At 42.9% G+C, this 16,909-nt stretch overlaps 2 protein-coding genes across 6 annotated transcripts in view; both read left to right on the top strand.

Moving 5' to 3' along the window:
- il12ba (interleukin 12Ba) overlaps positions 1-294 on the top strand; it is a 58,256-nt gene extending 57,962 nt beyond the window's left edge. Inside the window, exons 8-9 of the mRNA XM_072432354.1 lie at positions 2-134; positions 252-294. Coding sequence (XP_072288455.1) covers positions 2-134; positions 252-294 — 176 coding nt within the window. The remainder of the gene's footprint in view (position 1; positions 135-251) is intronic.
- The window catches only part of ebf1a (EBF transcription factor 1a), a 311,927-nt gene that overhangs the window by 223,532 nt on the left and 71,486 nt on the right, over positions 1-16,909 (top strand). For 3 of the 5 annotated variants that reach the window (XM_072439803.1, XM_072439801.1, XM_072439799.1), the window contains exons 1-6: positions 9,866-10,267; positions 10,836-10,992; positions 12,082-12,145; positions 12,790-12,845; positions 13,795-13,868; positions 15,204-15,272. In XM_072439803.1, coding sequence (XP_072295904.1) covers positions 10,134-10,267; positions 10,836-10,992; positions 12,082-12,145; positions 12,790-12,845; positions 13,795-13,868; positions 15,204-15,272 — 554 coding nt within the window. In that variant the 5' untranslated portion in view covers positions 9,866-10,133. Of the gene's footprint in view, positions 1-9,864; positions 10,268-10,835; positions 10,993-12,081; positions 12,146-12,789; positions 12,846-13,794; positions 13,869-15,203; positions 15,273-16,909 lie in introns of those variants that run through there. The other 2 variants (XM_072439800.1, XM_072439802.1) reach the window with 2 other exon arrangements.

Raw genomic sequence — 16,909 nt, 5'->3', positions numbered from 1 at the left:
GTTTTATTGCAGATTATGACAGTGAACTGCACTGACAACTGTTCTTCTAAGATCAAAAGGAACACAAGGACAGTCTGTTTCCGAGCCAAAGACGCACTTTCAAACTCCGAGTGGAGTGAGTGGAGCTCTGAGAGGTCAGTGGTGACATCTCTGCTGATACCAGAAACTGTTTATAATGTACAATAAGACAAACATCATCATAATGCTTTATTACAGTGATTAAATGCCTTTATTTGTATTATTTTATCCAGAATAAAGCCCATGAAGCAGAATCGAAGAATCAGGAGAATCTAACGGCTTCATACTGAAAAAGATGCTTTTCTTTAAATATTCATATATTTACTGTGTAAATTATTTTTAGACTTCTAATAACTTATTCACATATGTATTTATTTGTTCAATTGAATGATTATAAAATATATTTAATACATGTTTTATATGTATCCTTGTCATTGTAACCCTGTATTAATTTGTCATGTGCCGCTTGTCTTAGAAACATTAAAGTGCATTCTTGCCAATTAGTGGTTTCTTTACCCTCTGTACATCGTAAACAAATGACAAATCAAGAAGTGAAACCTGCTTGGCTTTTGAGTGACAACACTACGGACTACACTACTCACATGCTTTATGACTGTCGGATGGTTCGGCCGAGACTGCGACTTGAGGGCGAAACTTTGCCCCTGATCACTGAAAAACCAGCTCAGACGAACCATGTCATGTGCTTTTACCACACGTGTTTAATACAGGACCAAACCAGGACTACAGGACCAAACCAGGACTACAGGACCAAACCAGGACTACAGGACCAAACCAGGACTACAGGACCAGGACTACAGGACCAGGACTACAGGACCAAACCAGAACTACAGGACCAAACCAGGACTACAGGAACAAACCAAGACTACAGGACCAAACCAGAACTACAGGACCAAACCAGGACTACAGGACCAAACCAGGACTACAGGACCAAACCAGGACTACAGGACCAAACCAAGACTACAGGACCAAACCAGAACTACAGGACCAAACCAGGACTACAGGACCAAACCAGGACTACAGGACCAGGACTACAGGACCAGGACTACAGGACCAGGACTACAGGACCAAACCAAGACTACAGGACCAAACCAGGACTACAGGACCAGGACTACAGGACCAGGACTACAGGACCAAACCAGGACTACAGGACCAAACCAGGACTATAGGGCTCAAACCAGGACTACAGGGCCAGGACTACAAGAGCAAACTAGGACTACAGGACTAAACCAGGACTACAGGACCAAACCAGAACTACAGGCTCAAACCAGAACTACAAGAGCAAACCAGAAATATAGGACCAATGACCAAACCAGGACTACAGGACCAAATCAGGACTACAGGCCCGAACCAGAACTACATGCTCAAACCAGGATTACAGGCCCAAACCAGCACTACAGGCTCAAACCAGGACTACAGGCCCAAACCAGGACTACAGGCCCGAACCAGAACTACAGGCCCAAATCAGGACTACAGGCCCAAACCAGAACTACAGGACCAAACCAGGACTACAGGCCCAAACCAGGACTACAGGCCCGAACCAGAACTACAGGCCCAAACCAGGACTACAGGCCCAAACCAGAACTACAGGACCAAACCAGGACTGCAGGCCCAAACCAGAACTACAGGACCAATGACCAAACCAGAACTACAGTACCAAGGACCAAACCAGAACTACAGGACCAAACCAGGACTACAGGACTAAACCAGAACTACAGGACCAAACCAGGACTACAGGACTAAACCAGAACTACAGGACCAAACCAGGACTACAGGACTAAACCAGAACTACAGGACCAAACCAGGACTACAGGACTAAACCAGAACTACAGGACCAAACCAGGACTACAGGACCAAACCAGGACTACAGGACCAAACCAGAACTACAGGACCAAACCAGAACTACAGGACCAAACAAGGACTACAGGACCAAACCAAGACTACAGGACCAAACCAGGACTACAGAACCAGGACTACAGGCTCAAACCAGGACTACAGGCCCAAACCAGGACTACAGGCCCAAACCAGAACTACAGGCCCAAACCAGGACTATAAGACCAAACCAGAACTACAGGCTCAAACCAGAACTACAGGACCAAACCAGGACTACAGGACCAAACCAGAACTACAGGACTACAGGACCAAACCAGAACTACAGGACCAATGACCAAAACCAGAACTACAGTACCAAACCAGAACTACAGGACCAAACCAGAACTTCAGGACCAAACCAGAACTACAGGACCAAACCAGGACTACAGGACCAAACCAGGACTACAGGACCAAACCAGAACTACAGGACTAAACCAGAACTACAGGACCAAACCAGGACTACAGGACCAAACCAGAACTACAGGCTCAAACCAGGACTACAGGACCAAACCAGGACTACAAGAGCAAACCAGAACTACAGGACCAAACCAGGACTACAGGACCAAACCAGAACTACAGGCTCAAACCAGAACTACAGGACCAAACCAGGACTACAGGCTCAAATCAGGACTACAGGACCAAACCAGGACTACGGTACCAAACCAGGACTACAGGCTCAAACCAGGACTACAGGCCCAAACCAGGACTACAGGACCAAACCAGGACTATAAGACCAAACCAGAACTACAGGCTCAAACCAGGACTACAGGACCAAACCAGAACTACAGGCTCAAACCAGAACTACAAGAGCAAACCAGAAATATAGGACCAATGACCAAACCAGGACTACAGGACCAAACCAGGACTACAGGACCAAATCAGGACTACAGGCCCGAACCAGAACTACATGCTCAAACCAGGATTACAGGCCCAAACCAGCACTACAGGCTCAAACCAGGACTACAGGCCCAAACCAGGACTACAGGCCCGAACCAGAACTACAGGCCCAAACCAGGACTACAGGCCCAAACCAGAACTACAGGACCAAACCAGGACTACAGGCCCGAACCAGAACTACAGGCCCAAACCAGGACTACAGGCCCAAACCAGAACTACAGGACCAAACCAGAACTACAGGACCAATGACCAAAACCAGAACTACAGTACCAAACCAGAACTACAGGACCAAACCAGAACTTCAGGACCAAACCAGAACTACAGGACCAAACCAGGACTACAGGACCAAACCAGGACTACAGGACCAAACCAGAACTACAGGACTAAACCAGAACTACAGGACCAAACCAGAACTACAGGACCAAACCAGGACTACAGGACCAAACCAGAACTACAGGCTCAAACCAGGACTACAGGACCAAACCAGGACTACAAGAGCAAACCAGAACTACAGGACCAAACCAGGACTACAGGACCAAACCAGAACTACAGGCTCAAACCAGGACTACAGGACCAAACCAGGACTACAGGCTCAAATCAGGACTACAGGACCAAACTAGGACTACGGTACCAAACCAGGACTACAGGCTCAAACCAGGACTACAGGCCCAAACCAGGACTACAGGACCAAACCAGGACTATAAGACCAAACCAGAACTACAGGCTCAAACCAGGACTACAGGACCAAACCAGGACTACAGGACTACAGGACCAAACCAGAACTACAGGACCAATGACCAAACCAGAACTACAGTACCAAGGACCAAACCAGAACTACAGGACCAAACCAGAACTAAAGGACCAAACCAAAACTACAGGACCAAGGACCAAACCAGAACTACAGGACCAAACCAGGACTACAGGACCAAACCAGAACTACAGGACTACAGGACCAAACCAGAACTACAGGACCAATGACCAAACCAGAACTACAGTACCAAGGACCAAACCAGAACTGCAGGACCAAACCAGAACTACAGGACCAAACCAGGACTACAGGACCAAACCAGGACTACAGGACCAAACCAGAACTACAGGACCAAACCAGAACTACAGGACCAAACCAGGACTACAGGACCAAACCAAAAATAAATGACCCAAACAAGAACTACAGGCCCAAACCAGAACTACAGGACTAAACCAGGACTACAGGACCAAACCAGGACTACGTGACCCAAACAAGAACTACAGGACCAAACCAGAACTACAGGACTAAACCAGGACTACAGGACCAAACCAGGACTACGTGACCCAAACAAGAACTACAGGCTAAAACCAGAACTACAGGCCCAAACCAAGACTACAAGACCAAACCAGAACTACAGGACCCAAACCAGAACTACAGGACCAAACCAGAACTACAGGACCAAACCAGAACTACAGGACCAAACCAGAACTGTGAACTGTTTTCGAGAGGCATCACTGATATGGGATGTAATTTACCGGTAGATAACGGTATTGAAAAGGGAACAAGGAAACAAGAATGTTGTGATCAAATGTTTTTACAGCTCCTGAGTTCCTCACAATTACAAGTCAAATGGAACTTTACTTTCAATGGGTCAATTGCAAAGCTGAACCAAACATTGTATTGTTCGATAGCTTCTGTAAAATGTCCAAAAAAAGCCCTCATCAGCCACAAATGCACATAAACTTTTGCAACTTAATATTTTAAGTGAACTATGCCTTGATTTCTTGTGTATGGAAAAGCAGAAGTGGTGATTCACGTAAGAAGCATCGCGTGACCAGTATTTTACCCATTTTACCACTTCGACCTTGACCTTTAATTTGAGGAATTAATAGTCATCTTTCACACCCACATATTGTTGAATTTATAATATAGAAACTGATGATTTTCCCTGTAAAAAAAACATGTGGCTAAGTGGTTTTGTAGCTTTGTGGATGTTCAGGTTAAGAAACTTTTAGCAGAAAAAGGGGGTTATCCGAGAAAATCATGCAGCGATTCACAATCACTTTTAGTTTTAGACTCCATGAGATATATATATTTTCTTTTTTTCTTTTTTTCTTTTTAATCTAATAAGTTTTCTTTTATTAACCATTGGCATGTATTTTATGCATTCAGAATAAAAGGCAAAAGACAAGGATTCATTTGTTGTTTATTAGATATGATATCTCTTATGTTTCAATAATCTCAGTACGAAATTGAGTTTGGATTTGCCGCTAAAGAAGACTGGGGAATGTACATTAATTTATGAACAATACATTAAACAAGAGTGTCACATCTGTCTCTGCTCATCAGGAATTCTCAGATGACAGAAGGTTTAGAGTTTTATGTGCAAAAAAAGTAGCAGCAGCAGCTTTGTGACCAAAAAAATATGGTGCACATTTTGATACTACAGTAAAATGCAGCCTGCTCAAATACTACTTAAGTGCTCCTGTGCCCTGAATGTAAAAGCTTTGTTGACAGCTGAAATAAAGGAGGTTCACACAAAAATGAACATTGATGTAGTCATTTAATTCAATAACGTGGAGATTATGATGTGTTCGTTTGTGTGGAAACAGGTTCTTGTGGTCAGCTTATTATAAAAAAATTCAGTTCAAGAGTTCAAAAGAGCAAACATCAATTGTGGCAACAGTTATTCTTGTGGTATTACATGCATCATTTAGATTTAAGTGTTTATTTTACCTTTTTGGAAACATTTTATTTTATTGGAACTTGACATTTTCCTTTCCTTTGCCTTTTTTTTTTTTCTGTATTTTGTTTTTGTGCTGTACATTTTACATAAAAACAGAGGAATATTATTGACAGATTTGGTCAAGAGATGAACAACATGGTTTGGACCCGGCCCCAGAATGTCCTGTTCATCTCTATGGCAACAGATGTGTTCAATGATATACCGTGGAACATTCCAGACAAACAAATAGACCCTATAGAAGACTGTAAACCATAACATAATGTGATTTCAACTGGAGAAATTGGGATTAACCTCCGAATTTAATTTAATTTTTTGGAAAAGGAAGTGAGTGGTTTAATATTTTGCTATTTTTATTGATCACACACACAGTCTAGATGTTTAGGTTTTACTGTAAAAATCCTTTTTTTATTTTTTTAATCTACAGATATATAATATTACATGTTCCTCCACAGTCTTGGAATGCGTTTGACAGTTTTGACACATTTCTAATACGTAGGAAACATGATTATATTTAATATTTCACCAGTTTTCTAATTTTGGTGTACTTCCAGGATGGACATGATGTGACATAGGTAGAGGTAATTACATAACTTTTACATAGCAACCACACTGTAAACAATGACCAAAATCCATAGAAATGACGCAATGGTTAAAATTTGACTATTAACAATACCTGAAAACACCTTTGTTTTATTAAATGATAACTGTCAGTAAGATTACTCTGCTGTGTGTAAATTGTCTTTGCATCATCGATGGAACGTCGCTTATTGATGACATCACAGCCTTTGAGCTCAGCACTACTTCCTGTCATTTTCAACTTTCATTTTTCAAATTTTCAAAACTATGACACATATTTACCACAGGGACCATACCATCAAACAAAGTGATTATAAGACAACATCAAAACCTGTCATATGCACTTTAAAATCATTAGCATTTGGATCAGATGCCATCCAAATTGAAAATGCATCACAGTCTACTTCTTCTTGCCTCCTTTCTCCAATTTTGAACATTGTAATGACGGAGCAATTAATTAAAGGGTCTATATTAACCTGGTGACGGGCCTCCCACCAGTCCAAAAGCTCACACACCCAGCGCACCTTTAAACACCGATTTCTTTTGGTTTTGCAATCGAATATTTACTCTGCGCTTGTCCTCGTAAATCCTCCATGACCTTGCCCCACCTCCACGTTGCCTATGTTAATTAAGAAGAGGCAGAAAATCAGCAGCAGGACAGATGGCTCGCGCTGTATCTGCATTCTGTTCACAACACAGCGGCATCACCACCACCCTCCGATCGCCAGGAGAGAAAAAAAAAAAACACCAACTCCACCATTGCAACTTCACTTCACGCGCGGTAGATGGCAACATTGCTCCAAACGCGCGTCTCCGTCCGGTCTTTGAGAGTGAGTTGCGCGCGTTCCTGTCTCACGGAGGAAAAGTTCACCGGCACAAATTGACAAATATTGTGCTGACATCAATTTAGAAGCAGGTATGTGTCGTAATCAATGGCACAACTTTGATTGCATGCTATTCCTACTATTATTTCCATCGTCCTATATTGGAATGCAAAAACGTGTGCGGCCTTTCTGTTTTTCTTTTTTAAATCACATCCTCTTTCATGTCAACAGGAGAGCATATTGTCAGACATAAGGGCCCCATTCAACGCAGCACATGTCTTGCTTTTAGCAGCTATAGTCGTTTTTTTTTACGAGTCCTCAGCTCAATCAGGCCGTTATTATCATCGGCCACACCTTTTTTTTTTTGATTCACGCGGGCATCTGCTCACGAGTGTGCAACTGTCTTCATCCTGATCACTTAACTTCAACGTATCCACTGAGTTATTACGCAGGACAGGAGGGTTTAATTGCTCACCCATATGTGGATGCTTGAACCGGGGAAACAGGGCTGATTACATTCTGGCCCGTGCGTAATATGGACTTTCTAAATCAGAGTATTAACGTGGCCCGGGATCAGCGGGTCCCATCTAACATCTGTGTTTTTGGGAACGCTGATATTCGGGCTAACAGTGCGTGCGTTCATGCTGTCCCGGGGTATAAATAGATTTCACCCCTCTCTCTCTCTAACTCTCTGTCTCTCTATGTCTCTCTATGTCTCTCTCTCTCTCCCCCCTCCCAAACATACCGACCGGTCCGGGACAGACAGCTAAAGCCACCGGCCGCAGTCAAACAAAAGTGCTGAAGGATCGCTTTGGACGTGTGCGTAAAAGACAGTTCTCGTGTCACGTTGCGTTTTTATTTGTCACTATTTATTGTACTACTCACGTGGTGGGCCGATCGCGTTTCACCTCCCACAGCAGCAGTCATAAATAAACATAATACACAATGACGTGATGAGTCTGAACGTTTAAGGGCAGGTTTGGAAACGTATCACTAGTGTCAAATTGCCCATATCAAATGCAAAGCAAATGCAATATCTATTCGCTCTAAATAACCTGTCAAAAAGAAGTGTGTAAAAAAAAAAAAGACAATAATTAAGACTTAAATCTGAAATTGTTGCACAGGCTGATTTACATTCCTGGATGTTATAGCATGTAAATTATCATAAGTGTTTAATGCGTTTCAAGTGTTTTTTAAGTGTTTAATTGCGCAATTTGAAGAGTCGGTCTAAATTGTGTGAAATAGTGTGGATGAAAATCTTAATTTCAAATACATGTTGATGGTGATAAGAAAACAGCCTTCGTTTCTCCCATTTCATTGTAATTAACCGAACAGAGTTTAGTGAGCAGATGGCCCCTGTACAATTCAATTTGATTTAGAAACGGCTCCGTAATGATGGCGCATGAGTGCAGAGCCACTGCAGACATATAACAGACATGTCCCGTGCATATGTGAACCCACTGTTCACTTTCACGCGTCTCTGAGCTTCATTCAAACGTTTAGAGTTATTGTTTTTTTTGGTTTGTTTGCTTCTTTTTTCCCTTTTCATCCTGTTGTTTATCTGGGCGCTTTGTTTGGGCAACGGGACAGCTTATTTAACCACGATAATCCTCATATTTATGTTGGATTTAGCGCTGAGTCCCGCAAGATTCCTGTGATGCATCTAATCACAGCTCAATCGTCGATTCGTCGAACTGTCGCGTGCAAGAAAGTGTGCACATGCCAGTCTTTTTTGTGTTTTTTTAATATATTTTTTTTCTGTTTTGTTTATTTGTTTTTTGGTTGGAGCCGAAACTTTCCTAAGCTTCGTAATCTTGTACTGATATTCCAAAAAAGACACTTCTTGCACTGCGGCGTACTTTATCTGTTGTGTGTTATGTGGGACTCACTTTTTAAATGCCACGACTCATTTATAACAATGTATATTTGAAACGCGTGCGTAAAAAGCTCAGAGGTTTTCAAAAAAAACAACGAGTCAGACTTTTAAACTTGGCCATAAATAATTGAACAACTTCACCTTTTTACTTTTCTCATGAGAACTATTAAATAAAATGCTCTTATATCTCAGATGCTTCAAAACGATTTTTCATAGGTAATTTGACAATGACATGAATTAATGATGTGTCCCTAAAACGTATTACATATTTATTAACTCTGTGGGTTTATGACGTTGCACATCTTAACTTGACATATTACTGTATAACTATTTCTGCACACATCATTGCCATCAAATCAGTTTAATCACAACATTCGGTTAAATTAAAACGCATTATAAAATAGTCTATCTTAAAAAACGGTGATATTCTTCCCTAAATCAGAGAAGTTTGCATCCTTTTGAACCACAGCTGCGCTCTCTCCTCTTCCTTCTTCTTCCCTCCTTGCAGCCATTGCGCACTAAACAACGTCCACCCTTGAATTGACGTTTCACAGAAAGCAATAAAGTGATGAGCGCGTTAATTGTCGACTGCAAACATATGTGAGACAGGTCCGGGGCGGGACGGCCGGGGCGAGCGTGCGCGGGACGAGGCGGGGACAGCGGCACTCGCAGCTCCGCTTTGCTGGGCAGCTGATTGTCCGCGTTATTAACTGCGTGTTTGTGGAGGCGTTCCCGTTTGACCGCGCACGCCACGCCCACCTCACCTACTAGTTCCTCCGCCGTTTGGCATCCCAGAGATGGTCCAAAGTGATTCCTCAAGGGGGAAGGAGGCTGTTTGGAAGCTCCGTAACGTAATTGCGCGATTCGTTCAAAAGAGTTTTTTCAAAAGCGGCGCAAAAGAGCAGCGCGTTTCATCCTCACGCCGTGGACTGTTTGTTGCATTTTTTTTGGTTGTGGTTCTCATCTTGATCCAGAGGACTTCACTTGCATCCTCTCATCTCGCACTCATCAGCTTCACATCTTCCAGCCCCTGAAGCCGCGTCTCTGTCTCGGTTCTTCTCCCCGGAGCAGCTGACATGACGCGCAGCTAACCCCTGGATGCCGACGGCTCCTTCCACATGTCGCGTCTTTTTTTTTGGTTTACTTTGAGCAACACACGCAGCACACAGGCGCGCGGCAACTTTAAGTGAAATAGACCACGGCACTTTGCTCCTGTGACAGTGCGATCAAACAGAGGAAGGAGAGGAAGAGGAAAGGAGGCAGGGAACGAGCAAAAAGGGAACGAGCAAAAGGAAAGGAGGAGAGAGAGAGTGAGAGACTGCGCGAAGGTGCGTTTTGATGTTTGGCATCCACGACAGCATCCAGAGGAGTGGGAGTAGTATGAAAGAAGAGCCCATGGTGGCCGGGATGAACGCGGTTCGAACATGGATGCAGGGCGCCGGAGTGCTGGACGCCAACACAGCCGCCCAGAGGTGAGCCCGAGGCGGCCCCCGCGCGCGCGCAGACCCGAGGTGCTGCGCGCAAAGGGCAGGGAGCTCAGCACCGGAGTTTAAGGACAATTCCCTCTGGCTTTGGCAAATATGACTCTAAACCAGGGCACAATGTGGGCTAATGTAGAGAGGAACCGCACCGCACTTTAGTTTCAGTCATCTGTTCATTTCAATCACGGGGTTTTAGCATTTAGTTTGGGGAATTGGCACGTTCGAATTTGAAAGCATGAACCTAGAATCATATTTATTTATATGAGTTAAATTTAAAGTAACTCAAGTTTACTGTTGCATCATTAATCATGCAAATTTAGACTAAATACAGTATTGAAAAAAATATTATTTACTTTTACGTGCATACATTTAATTACAATTTGTGCACACGTTATATTTATTATATTTCGATTAATATTACAATAGGGATACATATTGCCATTAGCTTATTTAGCCTGACTTTTTATATTTTTTTAATTTTTTTAGAGCTTCTCCACAATTGTTGTTTGAATGTACAGCTCGTTACTTACGTGGGCCCTCGTGGCTCTTGTGTCCGCAGCGGCGTGGGTCTGGCGCGGGCACACTTCGAGAAGCAGCCGCCCTCAAACCTGCGCAAGTCCAACTTCTTTCACTTTGTCCTGGCGCTGTACGACAGACAGGGGCAGCCCGTGGAGATCGAGAGGACGACTTATGTGGACTTTGTGGAGAAAGAAAAGGTGGGTGAGAGACAAAAACTTGGCGCACTTGAAATGACAGTTTAAGACGGCCTGTTAAATCCCCCTGATGAAGAATCCAGACGCACAGCAGGGACCACACTCCCGTTGAGGCTTCACCATAGCCTTTACTTATAATTGCTCCATATATTTCTCTTTTACCACGGTGTTCAGATGCCAGGTAAAGTTTTCCACTCAGCATCTGCTCCTCGCTACATTTGACTTTATTGTAATGACAGTTTGCGCAGCGTGAAGCCGCGTCCTGCTGCTCTGCTGGTGTCAGACATCTGATTTTTAAATCAAACATCAATATCATTTTTTGGAAATGCAATATGTATCAACGCGTGCAACTGCGGCTAAATAAGTGTTTTATTTATGTGTCTTTACTGGGGTTATAAATATTAGAAAACTCAATGTCCTTCTACAGATGGGAAGCAATTTGTGCGGTGAGGCGATTTATCAATAAAACATAATAGGTCTAGTGGCATATATTAGAACAACAATATGCAAATAGAAAAGATGCGTTGATTAAAGCTATTTTAATTTAGTAATGACCGTGGGCCTGTTTTCTATATGCATTCAAAAAATAATAATACGTTTCTTGGTCACGTTAAATTGTTATTGCATCGTCTCGTGGGCTGCAAGTCGTAATTTAAACCACTATTAGTATTGCTTATGTGCCACCGTTAATAATAATGTTCTAATGTAAATTTTGTGCAGCGTTTTCTTCTGAGACCTTTCTTTACGACACTGTGGGTTGTAGTTCTACTGGACCCGGCCCTTGAGACCAAGCTTCAAAGTTTAATTTGACTTTTTCACGTTTTCTGACACACACATCACACACATCTCACGTAATTTATTCACGTTACACTGAGCCCTTTCTTTGCTTTTTACAACCACTAAAACGAACTTGTGACTTGATTTATTTACACTGAAAGAGCATGTAGTGTGTCGGCAGTCTAATGTCGAAAAAACAAGCTTTATTACGGTGAGGCTCGCAGTAAAAGTCCCACGGAAGAGTTGATGACCGGAGCTGCTTGTGCGTGTTTCAGCCCTGGTGCTAAACTTTGCTGTTTGGTTTAATTTTCATAGGAAACGACGGGGGAAAAGACCAACAATGGGATCCATTATAGACTACAGCTTCTCTACAGTAACGGTGAGTCGGGCTTCCATAATCTTTTATGAAGCAATAACAAAGCATCGAGTGAATGATCCGTCTAAACAAAGTAAGGAAACTCTGTCAATGAGGCTCAGCTCCGCTCCACACACAATCACACGAGCAGAACATGCAAAAGATCAAAGTGAAGGGCTGTTTATGTTGTAGAATTATATTTATATTTATTATAATTACTACTTTTGTTATTATATTTTATTATATGATTATTATTATTATTATTATTATTATTATTATTGTTTTTATTATTATTAGTCGTGGTAGTAGTAGTAGTAGTAGTAGTAATATTAATATTAGTATCATTAGTAAGCCTATTTTTATTATTTAAAAAATAAATAAATATAAATTAAATTTCCAACAGTAACATGTATTTGACGGTTTATTTAATTAAATTTCATGATCATATTGTATTCAATTATATATAGTGAGTACAATTTTGACCGTATGGATACATTTCTATACAAATGTGTGTAGTAAGAGAATAGACTGCTGACAGTGGACATGTAATTGTGCAAGTCATTAGCGTGATTGTGCCGTACTTGTGGCATAACCAACGCCTAACACAGGGCGTCCTGTGTGATTTAAAAACATGTGGTGTGTGTGTATCATTTGTGCCTCTGCCTCAGGGATCAGGACGGAGCAGGACTTGTACGTGCGTCTCATTGACTCCATGACTAAACAGGTGAGAGCGTCACTTTAAACTACATGCTCTGACCATTACACTGTTGGTTTGTTTGGCATTTGTGCTGCTCTGCCCCTCCCTCTGCTCCTCTGCATGCCTCTGTCTCAGATCCTCAACTTCAGTGCAACACAGGCCCGTGATAAACGAGCTGTCGTACCTGTGGAATACATTTACAGGGGCCCAGAAAAGTAGAGGACATGTGTCCCCAGTCTGCCTCTGCAGTGAGCCGGCACTCTGTTCTCTGTTGCAGCGAGGATATGTTTGTGAGCGGTGTGTGTATGAGAGAGACAGTGATGCATGCCAGCTCACTCTTTCAGGACCTTGACCCTCATTTCCTCAATGTGAAACAGAACAAACTATCCCAGAGTGTGTTATGGCCAATTCAATCAAACAAAAACACAGAGCAGCACATGTGGACTCACAGACACAAAGGGATTCTCCATTAGAATGAATTAGATAACGAAGAAAATATGCCCCTTCAATGCTGTTTTGATTTCCGGTCTTTTGTTTTGCCAATTGTGCCGCCAGTGCCATTGGGCTGGAGGAGAGTTTGCTTCAAATGAAAGTAGGAGGGCATGAGTGAGTGAATGCGTCTGTGTGTTTGTGTGGGGTGATCACAGCCCTGGAGAGCATGTTGAGTGGGGTTGGAGGGGTAACCAGACTAGATTTTTGGACGCGGCGCTGTAGGGACCAGATGGTGCACTATACTCAGTCTGGCAGTCCAACTGCTCACTGTACTCCCAATACAAACATACATACACACAAACACAGGCACACATCATGTTTTCTACTGTCTCAGAACACAGAGTTCCCGCTCACAAACTGGATTCCCACGATACACTCTTTTGCCAGAATGGTGCTCGACTCCAGATTAAAAACACACTCCTGTTTTATCTGTCCTCTATTGCTGCATCAAACACTTAAAAAGTCTGTATTTCTCTCCCCTCAGGCAATAATATACGAGGGCCAAGATAAAAACCCTGAGATGTGCCGCGTCCTGCTGACCCATGAGATCATGTGCAGGTAAGAGAGCGCGCCGCAGCCAGAGCTGTCACGTTTGAAGTGGCCATTACTCCGCAGTGCAGATGAAGATAAATGTTTCTGTACTTTGAGGAGTCTCTGTTGGTGTGAACAGGGCGGAGACACAGGGAGCACTGCTAAATTACAATAGGAATCTTGTAATTTTCTTCAAAGTGGGTTGGGGAGATGGGCCTTGGCCTATTTCTGTTAGTATGTGTGTGTGTCTATGTGTAAATTCATGTGAAAGTCTATGTGTGCATCTCTCTCATGTTCAGCTAATTAGGACAAGGAAAAGCTCATTACTCAAAGCCATCCTCCTTAGTCTGTGTAATACATGCAGTTTTCAGTGTCCTGACAGTGAGCTATGTGCGAGGGGAGACCTACTCAAATTACACATAAAATACAGATGCACTCAAATGTACTAAAGCAAGCCAAGCACTCTGTGATTTCAGTCAATAAAAGCATCAACACAGCATCCCTCAAAAGGCCGTCCTGTAGAAACACACGAGGAGGAGCGTTTACACAAATGGCTGGTGGCAAAGCCGAGTCACTTCCTGGTTTATCACACAAGGCAATTTAGATCACTTGTTTTTATATGCTGCAGGAAACAGTTGAGATCAGAAACCTGATCTGGCTCTCCAAGCCTTCTGTCCTGAGGGACTGAAGAAAGCAGGGGGAGGGTCACTCTCCCCTCTCTCTTTTGTGTCTCTCCTCAGTACAGTAGTGCGCATGAATCAGGCGCAGGTAAAAGCAACGCACAAACTCAGATGAGCAGAAGAGAACCGTAGGCGCAATGGCACTTTTGGGGAAACAGGAGGGGTTTACAACACAACACACTGTAATGTGCTGCAGTCAAGTGATTCAGAAAAGACTCGTCACATCAGTATGCAACCCCCTTCTACCCAGAATGCACTACTCCCCAGGTCCAGTGGGACCACTCTGTGACCCACTTCTGAGCAAAAAAGAGCTGGAGAGAGAGGCGGGATAGAGGGAGGGGACGAGCACAGAGGAAAATAGAGAACATAAGATGTCTGGTGTGTGATGTCTGACAGAAATGGAGCTAACCTGAGCCCTCGAGGCTAATTCAAGTTTGTGTTCAAGCTCACAGCGTTATCTGCTTGCCAAAAGTTTTCCCAAAATCGTCCGATGATCTCTGGTATAGCGGGGTTAGAGCTGTGTTCTTACTCTGTGTAGTTCTTAAACCTCACTAAAGTCTCACGCCCTTTTACTCCCAGATCTCGCCTGTTTGCTCACCTGAAGTCCAATACTCCTGCTGTGTAATTTGTTCTCTTTGTGAGCTCTAACTCTCGCCTCTGTCTCTCACCTGGCCGGCTGCAGTCGATGCTGTGATAAGAAAAGCTGTGGAAACAGGAATGAGACCCCGTCAGACCCCGTCATCATCGACAGGTAAGAAAACTGTGACCTTTGACCCCGGATCACTCGATGTACATTGGTAACATAAACATTCCAAACACATTTCTTAGCTTGGCAAATGTTTTAGATTAGTTATCGGCACAACTGTAGTCGTTGAACAGAACACTGGCAAAGAAAAGGATCAAGAATCATGAAAGCTAATTTATATTTTACATTGGGGGGGAATAAATATGAAAAGAAAATATAAATTATTTTTACAGCATTATTTGTTTACTGTGGCCTATTTCAGTCAATTACATTTAAAGTAAAAAAGCCACACTGTTTCAACTTGACTTACCATAGTCCTTTGAACATTTGCAAATCATTAGTGGATATTGTTTCACCAGTTTGAATATGTTGATTTTGTCTTGGAGTGTGGTCACAGAGCTGTCAGTGCGGTGGGCCGGATGACTTAGCTGATGAGTAGTTACGCTTTCTGCTACAGCCCAGTGAATAAATCTCACTTGTATGAACTTATTTGCAGTTTTGCCCCCCTTGGTGACATGTTCAGTGCGCTCTTTGAACGCTCTTGTCATAAAGTACCACAGACTGATGCAGGGGCCTAGCTAGATTTACACGGAGTCAAATAAAATGAAAGGCCTGCAGATTTATGGCGGGACGGTGCAGCGTGTGTGGTGGAAATGTGCTATGAGACTGAGTATTTGTTTAGACTTGGGCAGATGCAGGAGCCGTGGAGACTTTTCCTCTTCAGAATCACACAGACTTGAATGGTTCCTGGTTTTAATATTGCAAAAAGACCTATACGCTACAAGGAGAGTCTTTGTGATGAATTGCTTTAACTTCCTTCTTTAAAAAATAAAAGTGTTAATTTGCAAAAACGATAAATGTCAGTTAAAAAAGTTATTTTATTGCATCGCTCCTTCATAAAATCTATTTGACATTATTTGCATTGCTATATTTAACAATGACAAAAAGACAATAACTTTTTTGAGGGTGAGATCTGTTTTTGCCATTGAACATATTTAAAATGTCTGTAAAGGTTGTCGCCGTGTTCATTGACTCTACATTTAAGTTTATTATTTAGAATTTGCTGTAACTTTACCTCAAGCATATTCATTGAGTCGAGTCCATCATTTTCAACATGACACACGCAGTAAAGCGTGACTGACTTGAATAATCAAGCTACTAACAAGAAAGTTTGAAGGATGATTGTGTCTAGTTTTAATAGTTTTGTATCAGCATTCATTTCGTGACTAACTGTTATTGAATCCCACTTGTGCAATCCGACAATTTCCCAGACAGTTCTGAACTTCTTTTAAAACCATATCGACCACAAAAGAGCCCGCATTGCTCAGTCTTCCTGCTCTCATATTTTGTTCTCATTCGAGTGTATTTATGTGAGTGTTAATGAGGCAGTGACCTGTGCTATCTGATGAACACAGCTGTCCTGCTCGCGCTGCTGCTCTGTCAAAAGCCACTCTTTTTATACCTGTATGTGTGACTGCGTGTGTGCGAGTCTGTGTGTATAAATGTGTGTGTGTGCCACCCTGGTTCCGCTCCGGTGAAGCGGAAGGCCTCACCTCAGCGCTCCTGGAGACAGCTGCACCCGACCACGTGGCCTTTAGACAACACGCCTGCCCATCACTCTCTCGGCATCGGCCCGTCTTCAC

This window comes from Eucyclogobius newberryi, unplaced genomic scaffold (genome assembly GCF_026437365.1).
Source record: "Eucyclogobius newberryi isolate DKJ021-1_F unplaced genomic scaffold, fEucNew1.0.hap1 SCAF_11, whole genome shotgun sequence".
Lineage (NCBI taxonomy): Eukaryota > Metazoa > Chordata > Actinopteri > Gobiiformes > Gobiidae > Eucyclogobius > Eucyclogobius newberryi.
Note: the sequence above shows the minus strand (reverse complement) of the source record. Positions and strands in the feature narration are given on the sequence as shown.